Source organism: Miniopterus natalensis, chromosome 10, assembly GCF_054644295.1.
Source record: "Miniopterus natalensis isolate mMinNat1 chromosome 10, mMinNat1.hap1, whole genome shotgun sequence".
In the NCBI taxonomy this organism is placed as follows: Eukaryota; Metazoa; Chordata; class Mammalia; order Chiroptera; family Miniopteridae; genus Miniopterus; species Miniopterus natalensis.
The window spans coordinates 47315891-47338964 of NC_142090.1; the positions used below are offsets into that span (position 1 = coordinate 47315891).

Genomic DNA, 23074 nt, shown 5'->3' on the forward strand with positions numbered 1-23074 from the left:
GGAAGGAGAGGGGCCTATTTGTATAAGACAGAAACTTTCTAGGCTTTGATGAGTGTGTTAACAAGAAATCCTAATAGGAAGTTTTCCAAAGAGTAGATAGTTGGAGATAATGTGGAGAATTAAGTTAACCTCATAGTCAGAAGATCTGTAATCTAATGCCATGTTGGCCTCTGACTGGCTGTGTGACCTTAAATAAATCATTTAGACCTTTTTATACTTCTGATTCCTTATTTCCAAAATTAGCATTTAAATAGGGAGTTCTAAGTTCCTGCACAGTTCTAAAAAGTTCCAGTAAAATTGAGTAACTTAATGTTAAAGATAACTTTTTTGGTGAATTTTTTAAAACTTTTGTTTTTTGGCCCACATGAAGGCAATGTACTAGTTTTATTTTTTTCTTTCTTGCAAAACTGATACTCTGGAGAAAATTTGAAGGGATTTATTTAAATATAATTAAATATAATTGCTTTTAATAATGGTCTATGATAAACTTAATCTGCATTGAGCACATTTTAATTTTGTGTGGGACTTACACTATATTTCTACTAACCATTACCTTTGGATAGCCATTCTTTCACCCACTAGAGTCTCTAAAGAGAACTCCTCAACCATTTGCCTATTAATCAAAAATGTCATGTTTATTATTTTCTAACATATCTTACATATTGAGAAAAATATAATTCCTATAAACAAAAAACCTCATTTGTGACTACACAATTACTGATATTTTTTCAGAGTATTTCAGTGGGTGAAAGAGGTTACTTAGAGGTTACTTTGTTTTCTTTGTGTTCTTTATTTCTACTTCTATTCAGAAGCTTGTATAATTTTTTTCCTTTTTTCATCTATTTTTATGTAACAAAGATTCTATGTCTTCATTGTATATTAAGATAAATTTTTATCAGAGATATTTATGTATATATACTAATGGTAAAGTATTTTTGTAACGAGAATATTAAAACTAAGGTAAATCACTTACTGCAACTTAACTTGATAATTACTGAGATCTTTTTTAAAAATAAAACTTTAAAAACATATTAATCATAATAAAATGGGCAAAAATTTTATCCTAGATTTTGCTCAAAGACAGGTAATTTTGAACAAGAATTGTTTGATAAGTTAAGACATGTCTCTTAGAATTGCTATTCGTAAGACCTCGTGAACCTATACAATAAGCTGAATGAACATTTTCATGTTTATTTTATATGATGTATACTATATGTCTAAATTATTTGTTGTAAAAATGAAGTGGCCATTAAAATTCTGAGAAGTAACTACCAGATTTTATTATTAACAAATCATAATTTCTATCAGTAACCCATCCAAAATAAGCTAAGTCCCTTTAACACGCTTCTGAATATTTTTTTTAAGATCAAAGAAAATGAAGAATTCAATTGATAAATCAACTGAGACTGACAATGGCTATGTATCCCTTGATGGGAAAAAGACTGTTAAAAGCAGTGAAGATGGAGTACAAAGCCATGAACCTCAGTGTGAAACTATTCGACCAGAAGAGACAACCTGGAGCAAGGGAACACTGAGAAACATTCCCAGCAAAGTAAGTGTCATTTTCCCCCCCAAATATGTTTTTATTGATTTTAGAGAGAGAGGAAGGGAGAGGGATAGAGAGATAGAAACATCGATGAGAGACATCGATCTGCTGCCTCTTGCACGCCCCCTACTGGGGATCGAGCCCACAACCCAGGTATGTGCCCGGACTGGTAATCGAACCATGACCTCCTGGTTCACAGATTGATGCTCAACCACTGAGCCACACTGGCTGGGCATAAGTGATTTTTTGAAAAATAGTTTGCTTGTATGATTTTATATTGGCTAATGGGAAGTGACTTAGACATAGTGGTTTCCCTTGACCTAAATATTTTCTCCAAAATTTATTCTCAGAGCCTTTACAAATCACACTGATGAAGCTGAAAATAAGATAAATTAATATGAATAAGCTTTATTGCCAATATAACTTAAATTAGTACCTTCTTGAATTGATTGACTCCAATTTTTCTAAAATGTTAAAGCACTTTATAATTTTATAGTTGATGCTTATTAAACCTTACCCTTTCTTGCCCCATTTCCATGTGTGTGAGAATTTGTTTTAAATGGAACATCTAAATTATTCTAGAAACTAAACTAGGAACCTGATTTTTTCCATTCATGTTTTCCATAAGATAATATTACCTGTTTTTTTCTAACTTTATTACCTTTGGTATCAGCACATTTTCTGTTTTTAATTATTAAAAGTTCTTATTGAGCACATATTTAAGATAACAATTGTTGACTTTTCCAAAATAATTATGCCACCCTGGGTTATTGTAACAAAGCCTAATGTAGTATCTTCTCTTTGTTTCACTGAATTTTTTTCTGGTTAATTTATTCTTTAAAAGCTGGCACAGTAAAATAATATGGTTAAATAAAAAGATGTAAACTGTTAAATTTAGGAATATGAGGATAAACATTTGTGTTGAAGAAAATAAATAGAAGAAAAGAAGATTCTCTAATTTTGAATCAAGTGTGTATTACTACTTTACAGTACATATATTTTCAGTACCAGTAGCTGTACAGTAAATAGCTTGGGACTGCAAGGAAATATAGTCCCTTACTTGATTTTAGATTGTTGAAGCATTTAGCTCTCTGGTAACGTGACCCTCACATTACTATCATCACTGAACAAATAACTTTTCAGTCATTCAACTTTCAAGCACACTTTCAGGCATGTATTACCTACCAACCAAAACTATATGAAAGAAACATGAAAGTGTCAATAAAACTTCTGTTCTGGAGTCTCTCAATTTCAGAATTTCTGAAATCTGTATGTGTCTTACAAATTTATATGTGCAGCCCTGGGTAATTTGTCTCAGTGGTTAAATCCTCAGCTCACGGACTGAAGGATCCTGGGTTTGATTTCAGCCAAGGGCACCTACCTCAGTTGCAGGCTCAAAGCCCTTCCCAATTGGGCCATGTGCGGGACGCAACCAATCGACATGTCTCTCTCACATCGATGTTTCTCTCTCTCTCTCCCTTCCATTCTCTCTGAAAAGCAATGGAGAAAATATCATCAGGGGAGGATTAAAAATACAAACCAAAAAACAAATTTATATGTGCATAATGTCTGATTGTACACCCATTCAACTACCATTTTACCTCTTTTTGTCTCGTAAGCCATTATTTAATCAATGGTGGTATTATAATTGGTCACATTTTCAATTTTCGAAAATAGTATAATTAGTTCATCTCTGGTCTCTCAGCTTCATTTATTTACTTTTTTTTTTTTAATTTTTTTAGGAGATATTAACCTTCTTTTTATATATGTGTATATATATATGTATATATATATATTTGTATGTATGTAGGTATGTGTATATGTATATAAAGGTCAATGCTCAACCACTGAGCCATGCCCTGCTGGGCTCTCAGCTTCTTTTATTTTATTTATTTTTAATTTATCTTTATTGTTGGAAGTATTAGAGGTGTCCCATTTTCCCCCCAGTTGACCCCTTCCACCTCGCTCCCACCCCCTTCCCAGGCCTTCACCCCATTATTTTCTATGTCCACGGGTTATGCATATATGCATATAACTTCTTTTGGTAATTTCTTCCCACCCTCCACCCACCTTGCCTCTTCCCTCTGAAATCTGATTGTCTGTTGCATGTATCAGTGTCTCCGGATCTATTTAGTTTGTCAGGTTCTTTTGTTGATTAGCTTCTTCTTAAAGAAGACCCTTCAACATTTCATAGTACTGGTCTGGTGGTGATGAACTCCTTTAGCTTTTCCTTGTCTGAGAAGCTCTTTGACTTTCAGTTCTAAATGATAGTTTTGCTGGGTAGAGTAATCTTGGTTGTAGGTTCTTGCTTTTCATCACTTTGAATATTTCGTGCCACTCCTTTCTGGCCTGCAAGATTTCTGTTGAGAAATCAGCTGACAGTCGTATGGGTGCTCTCTTGTAGGTAACTAACTGCTTTTTTCTTGCTGCTTTTAAAATTCTCTTTTTGTCTTTAACCTTTGGCATTTTAATTATGATGTGTCTTGCTGTGGGCCTCTTTGGTTTCCTCTTGTTTGGGACTCTCTGTGCTTCCTGGACTTGTAAGTCTGTTTATTTCCCCAGGTAGGGGAAGTTTCTGTAATTATTTTTTCAAATTATTTTTTCAAATAGGTTTTCAACTTCTTACTCTGTTTCTTCTCCTTCTGGCACCCCAATAATACGAATGTTGGGCTGCTTGAAGTTGTCCCAGAGATTCCTTACACTATCTTCATATTTCTGGATTCTTTTTTCTTTTTGCTCTTTTGGTTGGGTGGTTTTTGTTTCATCATGTTCCAAATTGCTGATTAGATTCTCAGCGTCCTCTACTGTTGATTCCCTGAAATTATTCTTCATTTCAGTTTGTGTAGCCTTCATTTCAAATTGGTACTTTATTATGTCATCGATGGTCTCACTTGTTTTTGTAATAGTCTTACTAATATCCTTGAGCATCCTTATAACTATAATTCTGAACTCTGTAATCTAGTAGCTTGCTTGGCTCTATTTCATTTAGTTCCTTTTCTGGAGATTTCTTCTGTTCTTTCCTTTGTGACATGTTTCTTTGCCTCCACATTTTGGCTGCTTCTAGGTACTTGTTTCTATGTATTAGGAAGAGCTGCTATGTCTCCTGGAATTGGTAGAGTGGCTATGTGTAGTAGGTGTCCTGTAGGGTCCAGTGGCTCAGCCTCCCCAGTCACCTGAGCTGGGCCTTCTAGGTGCTCCCCTGTGTGGGCTGTGTGCACTGTCCTGTTGTAGTTGAGCCTTGGTTGTTGTTGGCATCACTGGGAGGAATTGACCCCTAGGCAAGTCAGCTATGAGGACCAGCTGCAACTACAACCCAAGAGCTGCTGTGCTGGAGACTCCCCTATGGAGCAGGATTTACTTCAGTGGAGCTTTGGTGTTCACCAAGTGCGCCCCTTGAGTGTGTCACTCGTGGATGTGGTAGGGTTGTAAGCCAGCATGGTCAAGTCTGACCACCAGGTGCACTGTCTCTGGGGCTTCCCTGGAGGTACAGAGTCAGCCTGTGCCAGTGCCTTGCCCAGGGCCATCCAGCATGAGCTACACAGCACATCGTAGTTGGCTGCTACTTGTGCTGTGCTTGGAAGTATCCAGGAGAGGCCAAGCTATGAACGAATGCAGGCTACCACTAGTGCCAGGCCTGGGGCCACTTATCAAGCTGTATAGGGCATGCTGCTGCTTGTTTGAGAGATTTTAGGGAAGTCCTAAACATAAGGCTTGAGAGGCCACTTGCATAGAAAAGCCACTAGAAATGGCCTGGATGAGCTTGCAGGTAGGGAGGGGTGGGGCCTCCAGGAATCAATGGGGCGGGGCCAAAGGTGTGAGTCAGGTGCTGGAGATTCAAATATGGCACCTGCCTGCTCTGTGTGGGGGAGGGCTCGCCAAAGGAACAATGGCCTCTGCCAGCTCTTCTGTCTGGGAAAAAGCTGCCCCTCCGGCTCTCACCCAGATTTCAGGCAGGTTAGTTCCTCCCCAAGTGTCCCAGGTTCCTTTCAAGCTGCTGCCCAGCGCTGGGGCTCAGAGGGAGTGCGTCTGAGTGAGTCCATGCGCGGACCCTTTAAGAGGAGCTGCCTGGGAGTCCCACAGCCTCTGTGTCCCTCAGGGACAGTCCCTGCTGGTTTTCACAGCCTGAAGTTGTGGGACTTCTCTTCCCGGCACTGGAATCCTGGGCTGGGGTGCCCAATGTGGGGCTGGGACCCCTCACTCCTCTGGGAAACCTCCACCACCAAGATAATCCCTCCCAGGTTTAAACCGCAGCACTGGGTGTGGGCCTGTGGTGCAGTCTCTGGGATTCAGCCCTGATCTGCCCGTCTCTGTCCCTCCTACCAGTCTCATGCTTCTTCAGTTCCCTGGTTGTAGGGCTTCAGTTCAGCTATATTTCAGAAGGTTCTGAGTGATGGTGGTTCTGTATTTTAGTTGTAATTTTGGTATGGTTGTGGGCGGCGGCGGGTACAGCGGTTACCTACGCTGCCATCCTGTTTCTCCTCTCAGCTTCTTTTAAATCAAGGGTGGGGAACGTCCGGTCTGAGAAATTATTTGGTCTGGCTCTGCCAAGGCAACCACAGTTGGGACTCGAAATTCAATAAATCTAGGAGCTTTTTTCATAGCTAATTTTTAAGTTGATAGTTTTGTATGGCCCAAGAATGATGTTAAAAATATCCAAATGGCCCTTGGCAGAAAAAAGGTTCCCCACTTCTATTTTAAATGGACTCTGTTCTGCTTTTATCCTATATTTTTTAATTTTGTAAGCTACTTCAAATCCTTTTGTGAACAAAAACATTATAGAACAATATTTGAAAACTGGCTGTGGAATTTCTCTTAACATTAAAATACCAGTATAGTCAATGATTTAAGATTTTTTTCAGAAAATTAGGTAGTGCTAATCACTTTGAGGTTTTTGAAGGTATTAAAGCTGTATGTGTATATATATGTATAATTGAAAATTTCACACTTTTAAAACTGCAAGTTAAGTTAGAGATTACCATAATCCTCTTTGTGTACTCCCATTTTAGGATATTCAAAGGACAATAACAAATGTCTCTGATGAAGTCTCCAGCGAGGAAGGTCCTGAAACTGGATACCCATTACGTCGTCATGTGGACAGGACTTCTGAGAGCATTCTTCGGAATAGAAAGTCACACCATTATAAGAAACATTACCCTAATGAGGTATATACTTTGGCCTTACATATATACATACATATCTTTTTTATATGTTACTAATTTACAACTTCTTTTAACAATGAATTAATAATTATTAAAAGAACATATTTCCCGTCAGTATCAATATCTTGTTATATGATCTGGATTTATAGAGTAGCAGTTTTAGACTTACATGTTGTATACATGATAAATAGCCACACATTTGTATTCATCTTGTGTGTTATCTCTGAAGACTCATATATTCAGTTTGTTTTTTATTTTTAAAGAAGCCCGTCCTGGAGAGACAATCTGTGAGCTCCTGTGAGCAATCAGTGAGTTAGTCTTTCCTGCAGTTTGAAAGGCTTTATAACTACTTAATTGTAGCAAAGTTATTATTCTAAGTGACTTTCTTTATGTTCTTGTCACCAGTTATTAAGTTGCCCATACTATTAAATTCAGTCTTTGTTCTTCCTTGATTCTATTTTTCTTTCTTAATGGTTGTTTTTTTTTAAACCCTTTTCTAACTTACCACATCTCTTGAAGTTACCACATCTCTTGAAACTATTTAAATGGACAAAGAATTTCATTCAATTGTATTTTCAGCTTTTATTCTAAAGACAGATATTTCATTATCGCTTCAAGGCAAATTTATTAATTTTTCTTTTACTCTGGTAAACATAACCTACTCTTTTGGATGATATTAGCATTTTTTTCTTAATGATACAAGGTTAAACTTTTGAAAAATCAAATACGCTATTCTGGAATGTGAATACTTTGAGGGTTTTAAAGTGAAGAGTTACTTGTTCTTTACCTATTTTTCTCTGTGTTTTTATCTCTAGTTAATCTTTCTAGCAACTGGCTGTTTCTTCTCTCAGTAGCTGCCATTATACAGACACTAATGCCAGTCGGTCTCCTCATTGCCTCTTCACCCATGTCTTCTGATGTACTACTGTCTCCTGTTCTAAAACTGGCTTATCATGCTTGTGAAATCCAAAGTCTTACTCTACATACAGTTGGAAGTCAGTTGGTCATGGAAGGGATTCAGGACCTCCTATAGAAGGTCTCTACCTTTCCATAGAATAAATTATTTGGCTTTAAAGATACTTTTCTCACTCCATAATCTTTGTTCTTCTAGGTTTGCAGCTGTGTTTTTAACTATTGAGATTCTTGAAAGGCAGAGCATTATTAATGTTAACTTTAAAATAGGTGTGTTGCTTAAAATCTTCTAGATTTCATGCTAACTAAGGCTGATGATTACCTAGTAGGCATTGTTTGTTTTAAATTGTTTTTAATGGTATAAAATATGTCAGTAAAAAAAAAAAAATCTCTTCAAATTTTTCATCTGTCAGGTAAGGAACTTTAGACTAGAATATTTTAAAATCTAAATTTCAGTTCCAAAATATTTTGACTCTCAAGTCAAACCAACTTCATAGCATATTTTAAATAAGGCAAAACAAAGTCTCCTTTAAGTAAAATTGAGACAGAAGATCTGTAGTGTTGTTTTGTATCTTTATGTATATATTACCATACTTTCTTCAAATTACTGGTGGCATTTTTTCTATATGGGTGAGGCACAAATAAATCATTTGTGGAAGCACTTTATGCATGGGTGGGACTGTATAAGCTTCTCAAATATCAGTAACTATAGATCTACATTTTTAGGGGCATTTCATTTTTCAAGTAGAATTATCCATTCTTTGGTCTGTGGGAGTGCCCGATATTATACTAGGCTGCCATGGTGTTTGTCACCAAAAGGGTTGAGGATGAGGTGGTGATCTTGTCATTCAGTGTGTAGACTTTTACTTAATCCCATTTCCTTCACCCCCACCTCTCACTGCCAACCCAGTTTCTTGCCTTTTTCTATCTATCTATCTGGTTGGCTTCTTTCAGTTACCTGAAAGTGATAGAATTACTTGATTATCTGAGTTGCAGAAGGTATCCTGGGGAATTGATAGCTTCTTTTAAACATTTGTTTTATTTCCTTCTCTGTCTTGCTTTGTTAGCTCTACAAGTATCTTTCAATTTTTATCCCCTATTGTAGATAAGATTTTCATCTAATAAAGGTAACATTTGATGCAAAGCATAATGAAGAAACTATGGGCTTGGAATTAAACTATTTAAGTGTCTTTGGAAAAATTATTTAACTTCTCTGAGTCTCAGTTTCTGCCTGTATAATGGGGAGAGGTGAGCAGCCTCATCAGATTGTTAGGATTAAATAAGATTTTGCATAATTGCCTGATACAAAGCACTCACGTTATAAACACTTATTCCTTTTAAGTAAATGATCCTCCTCCTCTTAATTTGGCTATATGCTGTTTTAGCTATACAAAGATTTGAAATGAGCAGAGCAAATCGAATTAAATGAGCTATTAACTTGAGCTGTTTTTCCTCATTTCTAAAATTTCTTACTTTTTTTCTTTATTCAGCAATTTGTAATGAAATTCAAAGTGGCCATTGATCACTTAAACATTGCAGGTAAAATAGTGTTTGAAATGTAAGCAATTCTAGGCAATAATTTGTACATTATGCATTTGTAAAATGGCCTACTTATTAATCAGTATTTGGCAAAATAGTTTTATAAGGAATTATAGATACTTCCTTATTCCTGAAATCACCCATTGGTTTTAGTTAAACAGTCATTGGGCCTTTAATCTGTTACTTATTTCTGTATCTGATCAGCAAGTCTGCATCAGAAGTTAGTGATAGATAATAAGCTAGCTTTATGAAAAAATTTAAATTAGCAGTTACTTATTGCTTAATACATTCTGTGCCTTGTTATCTAACTGTTGTGATGAAAACTGCTTATGCTCCAAGTATTCTGCTTGGCAATGAATCTGAAATGTTTTTGGACTGCTTTTTGTAGAAAGAAAAAAGGCGAAATGATTTTTACCCTTTTTTCCTGTGACTTTTTCTCTTTTTATTTTTTTACTCATTTTCCTATTCAATTCCTTAAAAAAATTTTGCTTTTCTCTCAAACAACCCTCCCACAAATACTCTATCACACATTAAAATATACATGGTGCCCCATTCTAATATCCATAAGTTAATTACCAATAATACAACTCATTCATTCAAGATACTTTGATACCTGTGGTAAGGATGGTTTCTGTCTTTGGTGGACTTATAGTGTATTTGAGAGTTGTGACTTATTTGAGTATATGAAATACATGAGCATTTAATTAACACAGATAACACAGATGCTGGATAGCAAGTCAAAATTCATTGTCAAATTAATATTATAATAATTCATTTCAGGGACAAAGTGTTCACTCTAAATAGAAGACTTTAAACTAACGTTTGTCCTGCTAGGCTTTAACCTGCTTTGTACAGGTTTGTATTAAAAGCTATAGTGTTCATTTATTTTTTAATATCTCTTTATGGTAGGGAGTTTTATTCACTATTGGCAGATGACTAAACTAAGGCTCAGAAACAAGGTAAACAAGCTAGAAGGGGGTAGAAATGGTAATTTCTTGACACTTTGTTGAGTAGGCTTTAAAGCAGAGTACGATTTATCCTGAAAGGTAGGAACATAATGAGAGGCTGGATTGGCAAAGAACAAACTGTTTTGGAGTTAGGGAGTAGCCCAGTGTCACTGGAGGAGAAGGCTGTGGTACAGAGAAGTGGAAAACAAGGTCCAAAAATAGCCATTTGAAGACAAGCATGGTAGGTAGAGGAATTTGAACTTTATCCAGGAGAGCAGCAGTGGGAAGCCACAGAAGGATTTTGGTCAGAGGAGTAGAAGAACAGTTGTACTTAGGAAAGGTTAATCTGGAAAGAGGGGAGGCTTTTACGTAGGGGTCCATTAGGAGGCTTTTATAACAAAGTATAAATGATATCCGGTGATAGCATGAAAAAGAGAAAGAGATAATTTTAAAGCATTTTAAAGGTAAAATTGACAAATTTTAGTGACAGGATAGCTAAAAACAAATCTAAAAATTTCAGCATACTTTGTTATAAGCATGGCCATTATCATTCATTTTTTAATCTTTATTGTTGAAAGTATTAGAGATGTCCCCCTTTTCCCCCCATTGATACCCTCCACCCCACATCCACCCCACCCCCAGGCCTTCCCCATACCAATGTCTCCGTCCATGGGTTATGCTTATAAACATATTCTGATTAATCTCTCCCTACCCACTCCCCCATCCCCACCTTCCCTCTGAGATCCCTCGGTCTGCTCCATGCTTCTATGTCTCTGGATCTATTTTGTTCATTGGTTTATTATGTTTATTACATTCCACATGGGAGTTAGATCATGTGATACTTGTCTTTCTCTGACTAACTTATTTCACTTAGGATAATACACTTCAGTTCCCTCCATACTCTCCCAAAGGATAAGAGATCCTTCTTTTTAACAGCTGCATAGTGTAAATGTACCACATGGTGTAAATGTACCACAGGTTCTTTTATCCACTCACCTACTGATGGGCACTTGGGCTGTTTCCAGGTCTAAGCTATCGTAAATTGTGCTGCTGTGAACATAGAGGTGCATAAGTTCTTTGTGATTGGTGTTTGGGGTTTCTTAGGATATATTCCTAGAAGTGGGATCACTGGGTCAAATGGCAGTTCCATTTTCAATTTTTGGGGGAACCTCCATACTGTTTTCCGTAGTGGCTGCACCAGTCTGCATTCCCATCAGCAGTGTACTAGGGTTTCTCCACATCCTCACCAGCATTTGTTTGTTGATTTGTTGATGGTAGCCATTCTGACAGGTATGAAGTAATACCTCATTGTAGTTTTAATGTGCATCTCTCGGATGATTAGTGACTTTGAACATTTTTTCAGATGTCTCTTTGCCATTTGTATGTCCTCTTTAGAGAAGTGTATTTAGGTCCCTTGCCCATTTTTTAATTGGAGTGTTTGTCTTCCTTTTGTTAAGTTGTATGAGTTCCTTATATATTTTTATAGTGAGCTCCTTTTTCGTTTTGTTGATGATTTCTTTTGTTGTGCAGAAGCTTTTTATTTTGATGTAATCCCATTTGTTTATTTTCTCTTGTGTTTCTCTGGCACTAGATGTATCGGCAAACATATTGCTATGAGAGATGTCGGAGATTTTGCTGCCAACGTTTTCTTCTAGGATTTTTATGGTTTCATATCTTACATTTAAGTCTTTCTCCATTTTGAGTTTATTCTTATGTATGGTGTAAATTAGTGGTCTAATTTAATTTTTTTGCATGTACCTGTGCAATTTTCCCAATGCTGTTTATTGAAGAGACTGTCTTTACTCCATTGTATGCTCTTGCCTCCTTTGTCAAATATTGAGCATAATGGCGTAGGTTGATTTCTGGATTCTGTGTTCTGTTCTACTGATCTATATGTCTGTTCTTGTGCCAGTACCAGGCTGTTTTGATTACAGTGGCTTTGTAGTAGAACTTGATATCTGGTATTGTGATCCCTCCAACTTTGTTCCTCTTTCTCAAGATTCCCGTGGCTATTCGGGGTGTTTTTTGGTTCCCTATAATTTTCAAAGTGTTTATTCTAGCTCTGTGGAATATGCTGTTGATATTTTAATGGGGATTGCATTGAATTTATAGATTGCTTTGGGTAGTATGGACATTTTAATGATATTAATTCTTCCAATCCATGGACATGGTATATTCTTCCACTTGTTTATATCTTCCTCTATAAGGAAGATATATCTCTTTTTGCAATGTCCTGTACTTTTCTGAATACAGGTCTTTTACCTTCTTGGTTAAGGTTATTCCTAAGTATCTTAATTTTTTTGTTGCAGTGGTAGATGGGATTTTTTTTGTAGTTTGTCTTTCTGAGAGTACATTATTGGTGTATAAAAATGCCATCAATTTCTGGGTATTTGTATCCTGCTACATTGCCAAATCCATTTATTAAATAACCTAGTAGTTTTTTGGTGGAATCTTCAGGATTTTCTATGTACAATATCATGTCATCTGCAAATAATGACAATTTTACTTCCTCCTTTCCAATTTGGATGCCTTTTATGTTGTCTTCTTGTCTTGATCACTGTGGCTAGGACTTCTAGTACTATGTTGAATAAGAGTGGGGAAAGTAGACACCCTTGTCTTGTTCCTGTTCTTAGGATAAATGGTTTTAGTTTTTGCCCATGTAGTATGATGTTGGCTCTAGGTTTGACATATATGGCCTTTATTATGTTGAGGTATGATCCTTCTATTCCCACTTTGCTGAGAGATTTTATCAAAAATGGGTATTGCATTTTGTTGCGTGCTATTTCTGTATCTATTGATATGATCATGTGATTTTTGTCTTTCAATTTGTTTATGTGATGTATCACATTTATTCATTTGCGAATATTGTACCAGCCTTGCATCCCTGGAATAAATCCTACTTGGTCATGGCGTATGATCTTTTAAATACATTGCTGGATCCGATTTGATAGTATTTTGTTGAGGATTTTAGCATCTGTGTTCATCAGGGATATTGGCCTGTAATTCTCTTTCCCTGTTGTGTCTTTAGCTGGTTTTGGAATTGGTTAATACTGGCCCTGTAAAAAGAGCTTGGAAGTGTTCCTTCCTCTTGGTTTTTTGCAATAGTTTGAGGAATAGTTAGTTCTTCTTTGAATGTTTGGTAAAACTTCCATGTGAAGCCATCTGGGGCAGGGCTTTTGTGTGCTGGGAGCCCTTTAATTACTGCTTCAACTTCATCAGCACTTATTGGCCTATTCAGATTTTCTGACTCTTCCTGATTGAGTTTTGAGAAGTTGTATTTTTCTAGGAATTTGTCCATTTAATCCAGGTTGTCCAGCTTGGTGGCATATAGTTGTTCAGAGTACTTTCTTACAATCCTTTGTATTTCTGTTGGGTGTTATTTCACCTCTTTCGTTTCTGATTTTGTTTATTTGGGTCCTCTCTCTTTGTTTTTTGATGAGTCTGGCTAAAGGTGTATCAATATTATTTATCTTTTCAAAGAACCTGCTCTTGATTTCATTGATCTTTTGTATTTTTTTTTTTTTAGTCTCTTTTATTTCGTCTCTTTAGTATCATTTATTTCTGCTCTGATCTTTATTATTTCTTTCCTTACACTTACTCTGGGCTTTTCTTGTTTTTTCTTTCTAAGTTTTTAAGTTGTAGGGTTACAGAGTCTACTGGAAGTTTTTCTTGTTTTTTGAAGTAGGCTTATAGTGCTATGAACTTCCCTCTCAAGACTGCTTTCATTGTGTCCCATAGATTTGGAGTTGTGTGTTCATTTTCATTTGTTTCCAGGAAGTTTTTGATTTCTTCCTTGATCTCTTTGGTAACCCATTCGTTGTTTAAAAATATGCTATTTAGCCTCCATGTCTTTTTCTTTTTCTATTGTAGTTGATTTATAATTTTAAGCCATTGTGGTCTGAGAAGGTGCTTGATATGATTTCACTCTTCTTGAACTTGTAGAGACTTGCTTTGTGTCCTAACGGGTGGTCTATCTTTGAGAATGTCCCATGTGCACTTGAGAAGAATGTATATTCAGCAGCTTTGGGGTGGAATGTTCTGTAAATGTTAATGAAATCCATCTGATCTAGTGTGTAATTTAGGGTCACTGTTTCCTTGTTGATTTTTTTTTTTACTTTTTTTTTTTTAAATTTTATTATTGTTTAAAATATTACAGATGTCCCTTTTTCTCCCCAGTGACCCGTTCCACCCCGTTCCTTCCCCCTCCCCAGTCCCTCTCCCCACCATTGTCCATGTCCTTGGGTTGTGCATATATGCATATAAATTCTTTGGTTACTCTCTCCCCCTCCACCCACCCACCCTCCTTCATCCCTCTGACATTCATCAGTCTCATCTATGCTTCCATGTCATTGAATCTATTCTGTTCATCAGTTTATTAAGTTCTTTAGATTCCACGTATAAGTGAGATCATGTGATACTTGTCTTTCGCTGCCTGGCTTATTTCACTTAGCATAATATTCTCCAGGTCCATCCATACTGTCCCAAAGGGTACGAATTTCTTCTTCTTTACAGCTGCGTAGTATTCCATGGTGTAAATGTCCCACAGCTTTTTTATCTACTCATCTACTGATGGGCACTTGGGCTGTTTCCAGATCTTAGCTATTGTAAACTGTGCTGCTATGAACATCGGGGTACAAATATCCTTTCTGATGAATGTTTCAGGATTCTTAGGATACATTCCTAGGAGTGGAATCACTGGGTCAAACGGCAGCTCCATTTTTAATTTTGTGAGTAACCTCCATACCGTTTTCCATAGTGGCTGCACCAGTCTGCATTCCCACCAGCAGTGTACTAGGGTTCCCCTGTCTCCACACCCTTGCCAGCACATGTTGTTTGTTGATTTGTTGATGGCGGCCATTCTGACAGGTGTGAAGTGATATCTCATTGTGGTTTTAATTTGGAACTCTCTGATGATTAGCAACGTCAAGCATTTTCTCATGTGTCTCTTGGCCATCCGTACGTCCTCTTTGGAGAAGTGTCTATTTAAGTCCTTTGCCCATTTCTTAATTGGGTTGTTTGTCTTCCTCTTGCTGAGTGCTATGAGTTCTTTGTACACTTTGGAAATTAGCCCCTTATCAGATTCATCTTTGGCAAATATGTTTTCCCAGACTGTGGGGTTCCTTTGTATTTTGAGGCTGTTTTCTTTTGCTGTGCAGAAGCTTTTTAGTTTGATGTAGTCCCATATGTTTATTTTTTCCTTTGTTTCTCTTGCCCTGGGAGATGTATCAGTGAAAAGTCCACTAGGTGGGATGTCTGTGACTTTACTATGTTTTCTTCCAGGATTTTTATGGTTTTGTGACTTACATTTAAGTCTTTTATCCATTTTGAGTTTATTTTTGTGTATGGTGAAAGTTGGTGGTCTAGTTTCATTCTTTTGCATGTATCTGTCCAATTTTCCCAGCACCACTTATTGAAGAGACTGTCCTTACTCCATTGGTTACTCTTGCCTCCTTTGTCGAATATTTACTGACCATAATGGCGAGGGTCTATTTCTGGGGTCTCTGTACTGTTCCATTGATCTGTATGCCTGTTGTTGTACCAGTACCAGGCCGTTTTGATTACAGTGGCTTTGTAATATAGTTTGAAGTCTGGTAATGTGATCCCTCCCACTCCGTTCTTTTTTCTCAAGATGGCTGCAGCTATTCGGGGTCTTTTTTGGTGCCATACAAATTTTCGAAATGTTTGTTCTAGGTCTGAGAAATATGCTGTTGGTATTTTCATAGGAATTGCATTAAATTTATAAATTGCTTTGGGTAGTACAGACATTTTAATGATATTAATTCTTCCAATCCATGAGCATGGTATATTCTTCCACTTGTTTAAATCTTCCTCTGTTTCTTTTTTCAGTGTCACGTAGTTTTCTGAGTACAGGTCTTTTACATCCTTGGTTAAGTTTATGCCTAGGTATCTTATTTTTTTAGTTGCAATGGTAAATGGTATTGCTTTTTTAGTTTCTCTCTCTGAAAGTTCATTGTTGGTGTATAAGAATGCCATTGATTTCCGGATGTTGATTTTGTATCCAGCTGCCTTGCCAAATTCATTTATCAAATCTAGTAGTACTTTGATGGAGTCTTGAGGGTTTTCTATGTACAGTATCATGTCATCTGCAAATAATGACAGTTTTACTTCCTCCTTTCCAATTTGGATACCTTTTATGTTTTCCTCCTGTCTGATGGCTATGGCGAGGACTTCCAGTACTATGTTGAATAAGAGTGGTGAAAGTGGACATCCCTGTCTTGTTCCTGTTTTTAATGGAAATGGTTTTAGTTTTTGCCGATTGAGTATGATGTTGGCTGTAGGTCTGTCGTATATGGCCTTTATTATGTTGAGGTATGATCCCTCTATTCCCACTTTGCTGAGAGTTCTTTTCAGAAATGGGTGCTGGATTTTGTCGAATGCTTTTTCTGCGTCTATTGATATGATCATATGACTTTTGTCCTTCATTTTGTTTATGTGATGTATGTATCACATTTATTGATTCGCGCATGTTGTACCAGCCTTGCATCCCCGGAATAAACCCCACTTGGTCATGATGTATGATCTTTTTAATGTATTGCTGGATCCGGTTTGCTAGTATTTTAGTGAGGATTTTAGCATCTATGTTCATCAGGGATATTGGCCTGTAATTTTCTTTCTTTGTAGTATCTTTATCTGGTTTTGGGATTAGGGTGATGCTGGCCTCTTAAAAAGAATTTGGGAGTTTTCCCTCCTCTTGAATTTTCTGGAATAGTTTGAATAAAATAGGTGTTAATTCTTCTTTGACTGTTTGGTAAAACTTGCCTGTAAATCTATCTGGTCCAGGACTTTTGTTTGCTGGGAGTTTTTTGATTACTGCTTCAATTTCATTAGTTGTTATCGTCCTATTCAGGTTTTCTGCCTCTTCTTGATTCAGCTTTGGAAGGTTGTATGCTTCTAGGAATTTGTCCATTTCCCCTATGTTGTCCAATTTGTTGGCCTACAGTTGCTCATAATATTTTCTTACAATCCTGTGTATTTCTGTTGGATCAGTTGTTATATCGCCTCTTTCATTTCTGATTTTATTTATTTGGGTCCTCTCTCTTTGTTTCTTAGTGAGTCTGGCTAAAGGTGCATCAATCTTATTTACCTTTTCAAAGAACCAGCTCTTGGTTTCATTGATTTTTTTGTATTGTTTCTTTAGTCTCTGTGTCATTAATCTCTGCTCTGATTTTTATTATTTCCTTCCTTCTACTTCCTCTGGGCTTTTCTTGAATGATATGAATTTTCCTCTCAAGAATGCTTTCGCCATGTCCCATAGGTTTGGGGTTGTTGTCCATTTTCGTTACTTTCCATGAACTGTTTGATTTCTTCCTTGATCTCCTTGGTAACCCATTCATTGTTTAATAACATGCTATTTAGCCTCCATGTGATTGAATATTTTTGAGTTTTTTTATAGTGTTTGATTTCTAGTTTCATGGCACTGTGATCTGAGAAGATGCTTGATATGATTTCAATCTTCTTATATTTATAGAGACTTGCCTTGTACCCTAACATGTGGTCTATTTTTGAGAATGTTCCATGTGCACTTGAGAAGAATGTGAATTCTGCTGCTTTGGAGTGAAATGTTCTATAAATGTCAATTAAATCCATTAGGTCTAGTGATTCATTTAAGGTCTGCGTTTTCCTGTTGATTTTTTGTCTTGATGATCTGTCCAATGCTGACAGTGGGGTGTTAAAGTCCCCCACTATGATTGTGTTGCTGTCAATCTCCCCTTTGAAGTCCCCCAAGAGACTTTTTATATATTTAGGTTCTCCTGTATTGGGTGCATAAATGTTCATAAGGGTTATTTCCTCCTGTTGGATTGATCCCTTTAGTAATATGTAGTGACCATCTTTGTCTCTCGTTATGGTCTTTATTTTGAAGTCTGTTTTGTCAGAAATAAGAATTGCCACTCCAGCTTTCTTTTCCTTTCCATTTGCATGGAATATTTTACTCCACCCCTTCACTTTTAGCCTGTGTGAGTCTTTTGCTCTCAGGTGGGTCTCTTGTAGACAGTATATATTTGGGTCCTGTTTTCTTATCCATTCAGCTACCCTTTGTCTTTTGATTGGCCCATTTATTCCATTTACATTTAAGGTTACTATTGATATCAACTTATTTAATACCATTTTTCCCCTTTATGCTGATGTACCTTTCTCTCATTATTCCTTCTTTTTCTTAAAGCAGTCCTTTTAGCATTTCTTGCAGTGCTGGTTTGGTGGTACTGAACTCTTTTAGCCTTTTTTTGTCTGGAAAGCTTTTTATTTCACCTTTAAATTTAAATGATAGCCTTGCTGGATAAAGCAATCTTGGTTGCATGTTCTTGCTTTTCATTACTTGGAGAACTTCATGCCACTCCCTTCTGGCCTGAAGAGTTTCTTTTGAGAAATCAACTGTCAGCCTTATAGGGGTTCCCTTGTAGGTCACTGCTTGTCTCTCTCTTGCAACCCTTAATATTTTCTCTTTGTCCTTGACATTTGCCATTTTAATTATGTGTCTCGGAGTGGGTCTTTTTGGGTCCCTCCTGTTTGGAACCCTCTGTGCTTCCTGAACTTGTGTGGCTTTCTCCTTCACCAGCCTAGGGAAGTTTTCTATAATTATTCCTTCCACCAAGTTCTCTATCCCTTGCTCTCTTTCCTCCCCCTCTGGCATTCCTATAATGCGAATGTTGTTTTGCTTCGTGTTGTCCCAAAGTTCCCTTAGACTGTCCTCAGGCTTTTTAAGTGTTTTTTCTTTTTGCTGCTCTGATTGTGTGATTTTCTCTACTTTGTCTTCTAAGTCACTTATTCTATCCTCTGCTTCATTGAGCCTGCTTTTAATTCCTTCCAGTGCATTCTTGATATCAGATACAGCATTCTTTATCTCTGTCTGAGTTGTATTTATGGTATGTATCTCTTTTTTCATGTTTTCACTAAGGTTCTCGATCTTATCATCTATAGTTCCTCTTAAGGTCCTTGAACATCTTCATTATCAATACTCTGAACTCCGTTTCTGATAACTTGCTCAACTCCATCTCATCAACGTCTTTTTCTGGCGATGTTTCCTTTTCTTTAATTTGGGGGTTGTTTCTTTGTCTCCCCATTTTGGTAGGCCTTAGTGCTTATATCTATATATTAGATATATTTGCTGTGTCCCAGTCTTGTGGGGTGGAATTTTGTCTTGTGGGTCCAGTCGAGCCCAGAGGTATATATTGTTGTTAATACTGGTGAAAATTTAGAAAATAATAATAAACTAAAATGTAAAAAATAGAGAAGCTACTGGGGGATAACAGAAGCAGAGAAAAGATTGTGAAAGAAGGGCCAGCACAAAATTAAGGGAGAGAATAGGAATAGGATAATAGTTGAAAATGAGAAAACAAAAATACAGTAAAGAGAATAAGAGAAACTAGCAATTGGACAGGAAAACAGAAGGGGGCAAAATGAAAGAAGAAAGAAAAGTAGAAAAAGAAAGAAGAAAAAGAAGAAAAAAGTTATGCCAATGGATTGAGAGGAGAGAGAGAGATAAAGCCCAGGCAGGCAGCGAGTCTGGTAAGAGATTTGGGGGAAACTATAGAGGAAAGCAGTAAACTTGGTTATAATGATAAAGTCCCAGTTGTTAAGCAGGGATAGCAAGAAAGTCTTGATAGTAGAAGCAAGAATAAAACAAAACAAAGCAAATAACGAAAACAAAACCAAAAACCAGCTGAGCAAGACAAAATTCTTTTATAAAAAAAAAAAGAAAGAAAAAAATTAGTTAAAAAATGTTTAAAAAAAATTAAAGAAAAAAGATTTTTATAAAATTTTAAAAAGAAGAAAAAACACATTTTCTCCCCTTTCTCTTCTTCCTAAGGAAAAAATAAAAAATAAACCCACAAACAAAAAACAAACAAAAAAACCCCCCAAACCAAAAAAACCCCAAAACCAAACCAGACAAAAAAACAGCAGAGAAAAAGGTAGTCAATCAGGTGCGTTTCTTCTGGGCAACTTATGTTGTCTGAGGGTCGCTGTTTTTTGTGATTTCAGTTCTCCTGGGAGGTACTTGTGTATCACCCAATGTGAGGAGCCGTCTAGGTTTGGCTCTGGTGTCCCTAGGTAGATGGTTGATCTGAGATTCTCAGTGGGCCACCTCCTCTTTTCAGCTATTTTGCAACCTTGTAGTTGCCTGGTCTTGCTCCAGAGTCTTCTGTAGAGTCTTTAGGGTGCAGGGTGGTAGTGTAGCCCAGGGTATCACTCCTGTTAGAGGTGTCGCTGTCAGGCGCTTGCTCTGCGGGAGTTAGTCTCTGCTCCACCGCCAGCTCCTCAGTCCCTACCCTGTCCTCTGATTCTAGTTCCCCAGGCTCTGTCCTGCTGCAACTTCAGATTGATTTCAGCCTGTTGCCTTTTCAGTATGGGCTGTTTCAGCAGCCAGGGCCCAGTGGGTTCGATTCAGAACACATTCTGGTGGGCCCTTTGCCTGCCCAGCCCCCAGCAGGGGTTTTCAGTGTTTCCTCCAGTTCCCAAAGGACAGTCCCTGAGAGTCTTATTCTTGCAGAGCCCTCCTATGAGGTGCTCTCCCTTCCCCCTCAGGACTGTGCCCTGCGGGTGTGTCTGGGGCCTCAGTGAGCGGGACCGCCCTTTCCTGTTGGGGGCGGTGCTCCCTGCTGCAGGAGAGGCTGGCGGGTTCCGCCCCTCCCTGCTCAGCTCTGGTTGGCTGGTCGCACCAGTCCCGCCCCTCAGACCGTCTACTGTGCAGACCCCAATGGCAGCCTCCAAGGGTCAGTCTGTGCAGTGCACACCGAGAAGGTGGGAACCAATTCCGAAATCAAACTCGCAAAGGCACAAAGCAACACACAAGCGGAGAGTCCGCCCCGCAAGGTCCCGCCGCCCTTGCTCCAAGGCACCCAGCCGGAGGGGACCCAAAGTCAGCTCCACGCAGCTCTCCACACCGCTGGTCTGAGCAAAGGTGGAGCGGCTTCACGCACCACCACGGGGCCCCTCAGGGCCGGTCACAGATCCCAGCCTCTTGGCACCCAGGAGCTCAGGGCGGGAGGACACCCTCAGGGCTGGTTGCAGAACCCAGCCTCCCAGCACCGGGAGCTCAGGGTGGGAGGGCTCCTCCCCTCCCCCATGCCACGCAGATTCAGCGCCTTCTGGGGCTCAACACAGTGCCTCACAGGGAGACAGAGGGTCCCCGTATGCGGGTGCTCAGCGCAGTCCTCTGGTCCCTCACTACTTGGGTGCCACAGGCCTTGGGACAGCCTTCCCTATGGTCGACACCCCAAGCACCAGACGCCGGTCGCAGCCGCCACTAGAGGCTTTGTTTCCTAGGAATGCGCTGTCTCCTCCCGGACTCACCGCTCCCCTGGGTCCCCCTGCCCTGTGCGCGGGGCGCTCCTTCCTCTCTCTGCTCCGGGTGTGGGATCCCTGCTTTTGAATGCCGTCTGTGGAGCTTTGCAGCCTCCAAGCCTTCAGGCTCGGAGCCCAGCACAGGCTTCGGGGGGACTCCCCCTTCCAAGGGCCCCCTCTCTTACCGGACTCCGTGATGGTTCCTCAGTGCCCCCCACTCACACTCCGTCCACTCAGGTATGTTTCTCTGTTTTTTTTCAAGCTGGTTACATAGGATTTTAGGAGGAAATCAAGTCCGTGGCTGGAGCGGGGGCACTGCTGCTTCTCACAGGGCACCATCTTCCTCCAACCTCCTTGTTGATTTTTTGTCTGGAAGACCTATCCAGTGAAGTTAGTGAGGTGTGAAAGTCCCCTACTATAACTGTATTGCTGTCTATTTCTCCCTTAAAGTCCTCTAGAAGTGTTTTTACAAATTTATATGCTCCTATATTGGGAGCAGATATGTTTACCAGGGTTATATCTTCATGTTGGATTGATCCCTTTAGTATAATGTAATGACCTTTCTTGTCTCTCATATGCTCTTCATTTTGAAGTCTGTTTTGTCAGATGTGAGTATTGCTACCCGAACTTTTTTTGTTTCCATTTGCATGGAATTTTTTTTTATCTTTTCACTCTCTTCCTGTGTGTCTTTTGTTCTGAGGTGGGTCTTTTATAGACAACATATATTTGGTTCATGTTTTCTTATTCAGTCAGCCACTCTGTCTTTTTGTTGGGGCCTTTAATCCACTTACATTTAAGGTTATTATTGACATGTACTTATGTATTGCCATTTTAATTCTTTATGCCTATGTCTCTCTCTCTGTACATATATATTTCTACTTCTAATTACAGCAGTTCCTTTAACATTTCCTGCAATGCTGGTTTGGTGGTGATAAACTCCTTTAGCCTTTTTTTTTTTGTCCGGGAAGCTCTTTATTTCACTGTCTACCTTGAATGAAAGTCTTGCTGGATAGAGTAGTCTTGGTTTCAGATCCTTGTTTTGCATTACCTTGAATACTTCATGCCATTCCCTTCTGGCCTATAGATTTTCTGTTGAGAAGTCAGCTGACAGGTTTATGGTACCTCCTTTGTAGGTAACAGATTGCTTTTCTCTAGCTTCCTTTAAGACTCTTTGTCTTGAATTTTTGGCATTTTAATTATGGTGTTGGGCGTGGGCCTCTTTGGATTCTTCTTGTTTGGGACTCTCTGTGCCTCCTGAATTTGTGTGTCTTTTTCCTCTCCCAGGTTAGGGAAGTTTTGTGCCATTTTTCTTTAAACATGTTCTCTCACTCTTGCTTACTTTCATCCCCTTCAGGCATTCCTATAATGCGAATATTGTTACATTTCATGTTGTCCCACAGCTCCTTAGACTGCCCTCCTGTTTTTTAATTGTTTTTTCTTTTTGAATCTCTGAGTGATTTTTTCTACCCTGTCTTCTAATTCGCTGATCTGATCCTCAGCTTTCTCTAATCTGCTGTTTATTCCTTCCAATGTATTTATTTTTGCTGTCATTCTTAATTTCCTTCATAGTGTCCATATCTTTTCATGGTGTTGAGCATCCTATAATCAGTATTTTGAACTCTTAATCTGATAGATTGCTTATCTCTATTTCATTTAACTCTTTTTCTGAA

The 23074-nt window shown here is 38.4% G+C and overlaps 1 protein-coding gene across 2 annotated transcripts in view; it reads left to right on the forward strand.

Annotated features, from left to right (window-relative positions):
- The window catches only part of PHTF2 (putative homeodomain transcription factor 2), a 131076-nt gene that overhangs the window by 82672 nt on the left and 25330 nt on the right, over positions 1-23074 (forward strand). For both annotated transcript variants that reach the window (XM_016219584.2, XM_016219585.2), the window contains 2 exons: positions 1366-1552; positions 6553-6708. In XM_016219584.2, coding sequence (XP_016075070.1) covers positions 1366-1552; positions 6553-6708 — 343 coding nt within the window. The remainder of the gene's footprint in view (positions 1-1365; positions 1553-6552; positions 6709-23074) is intronic.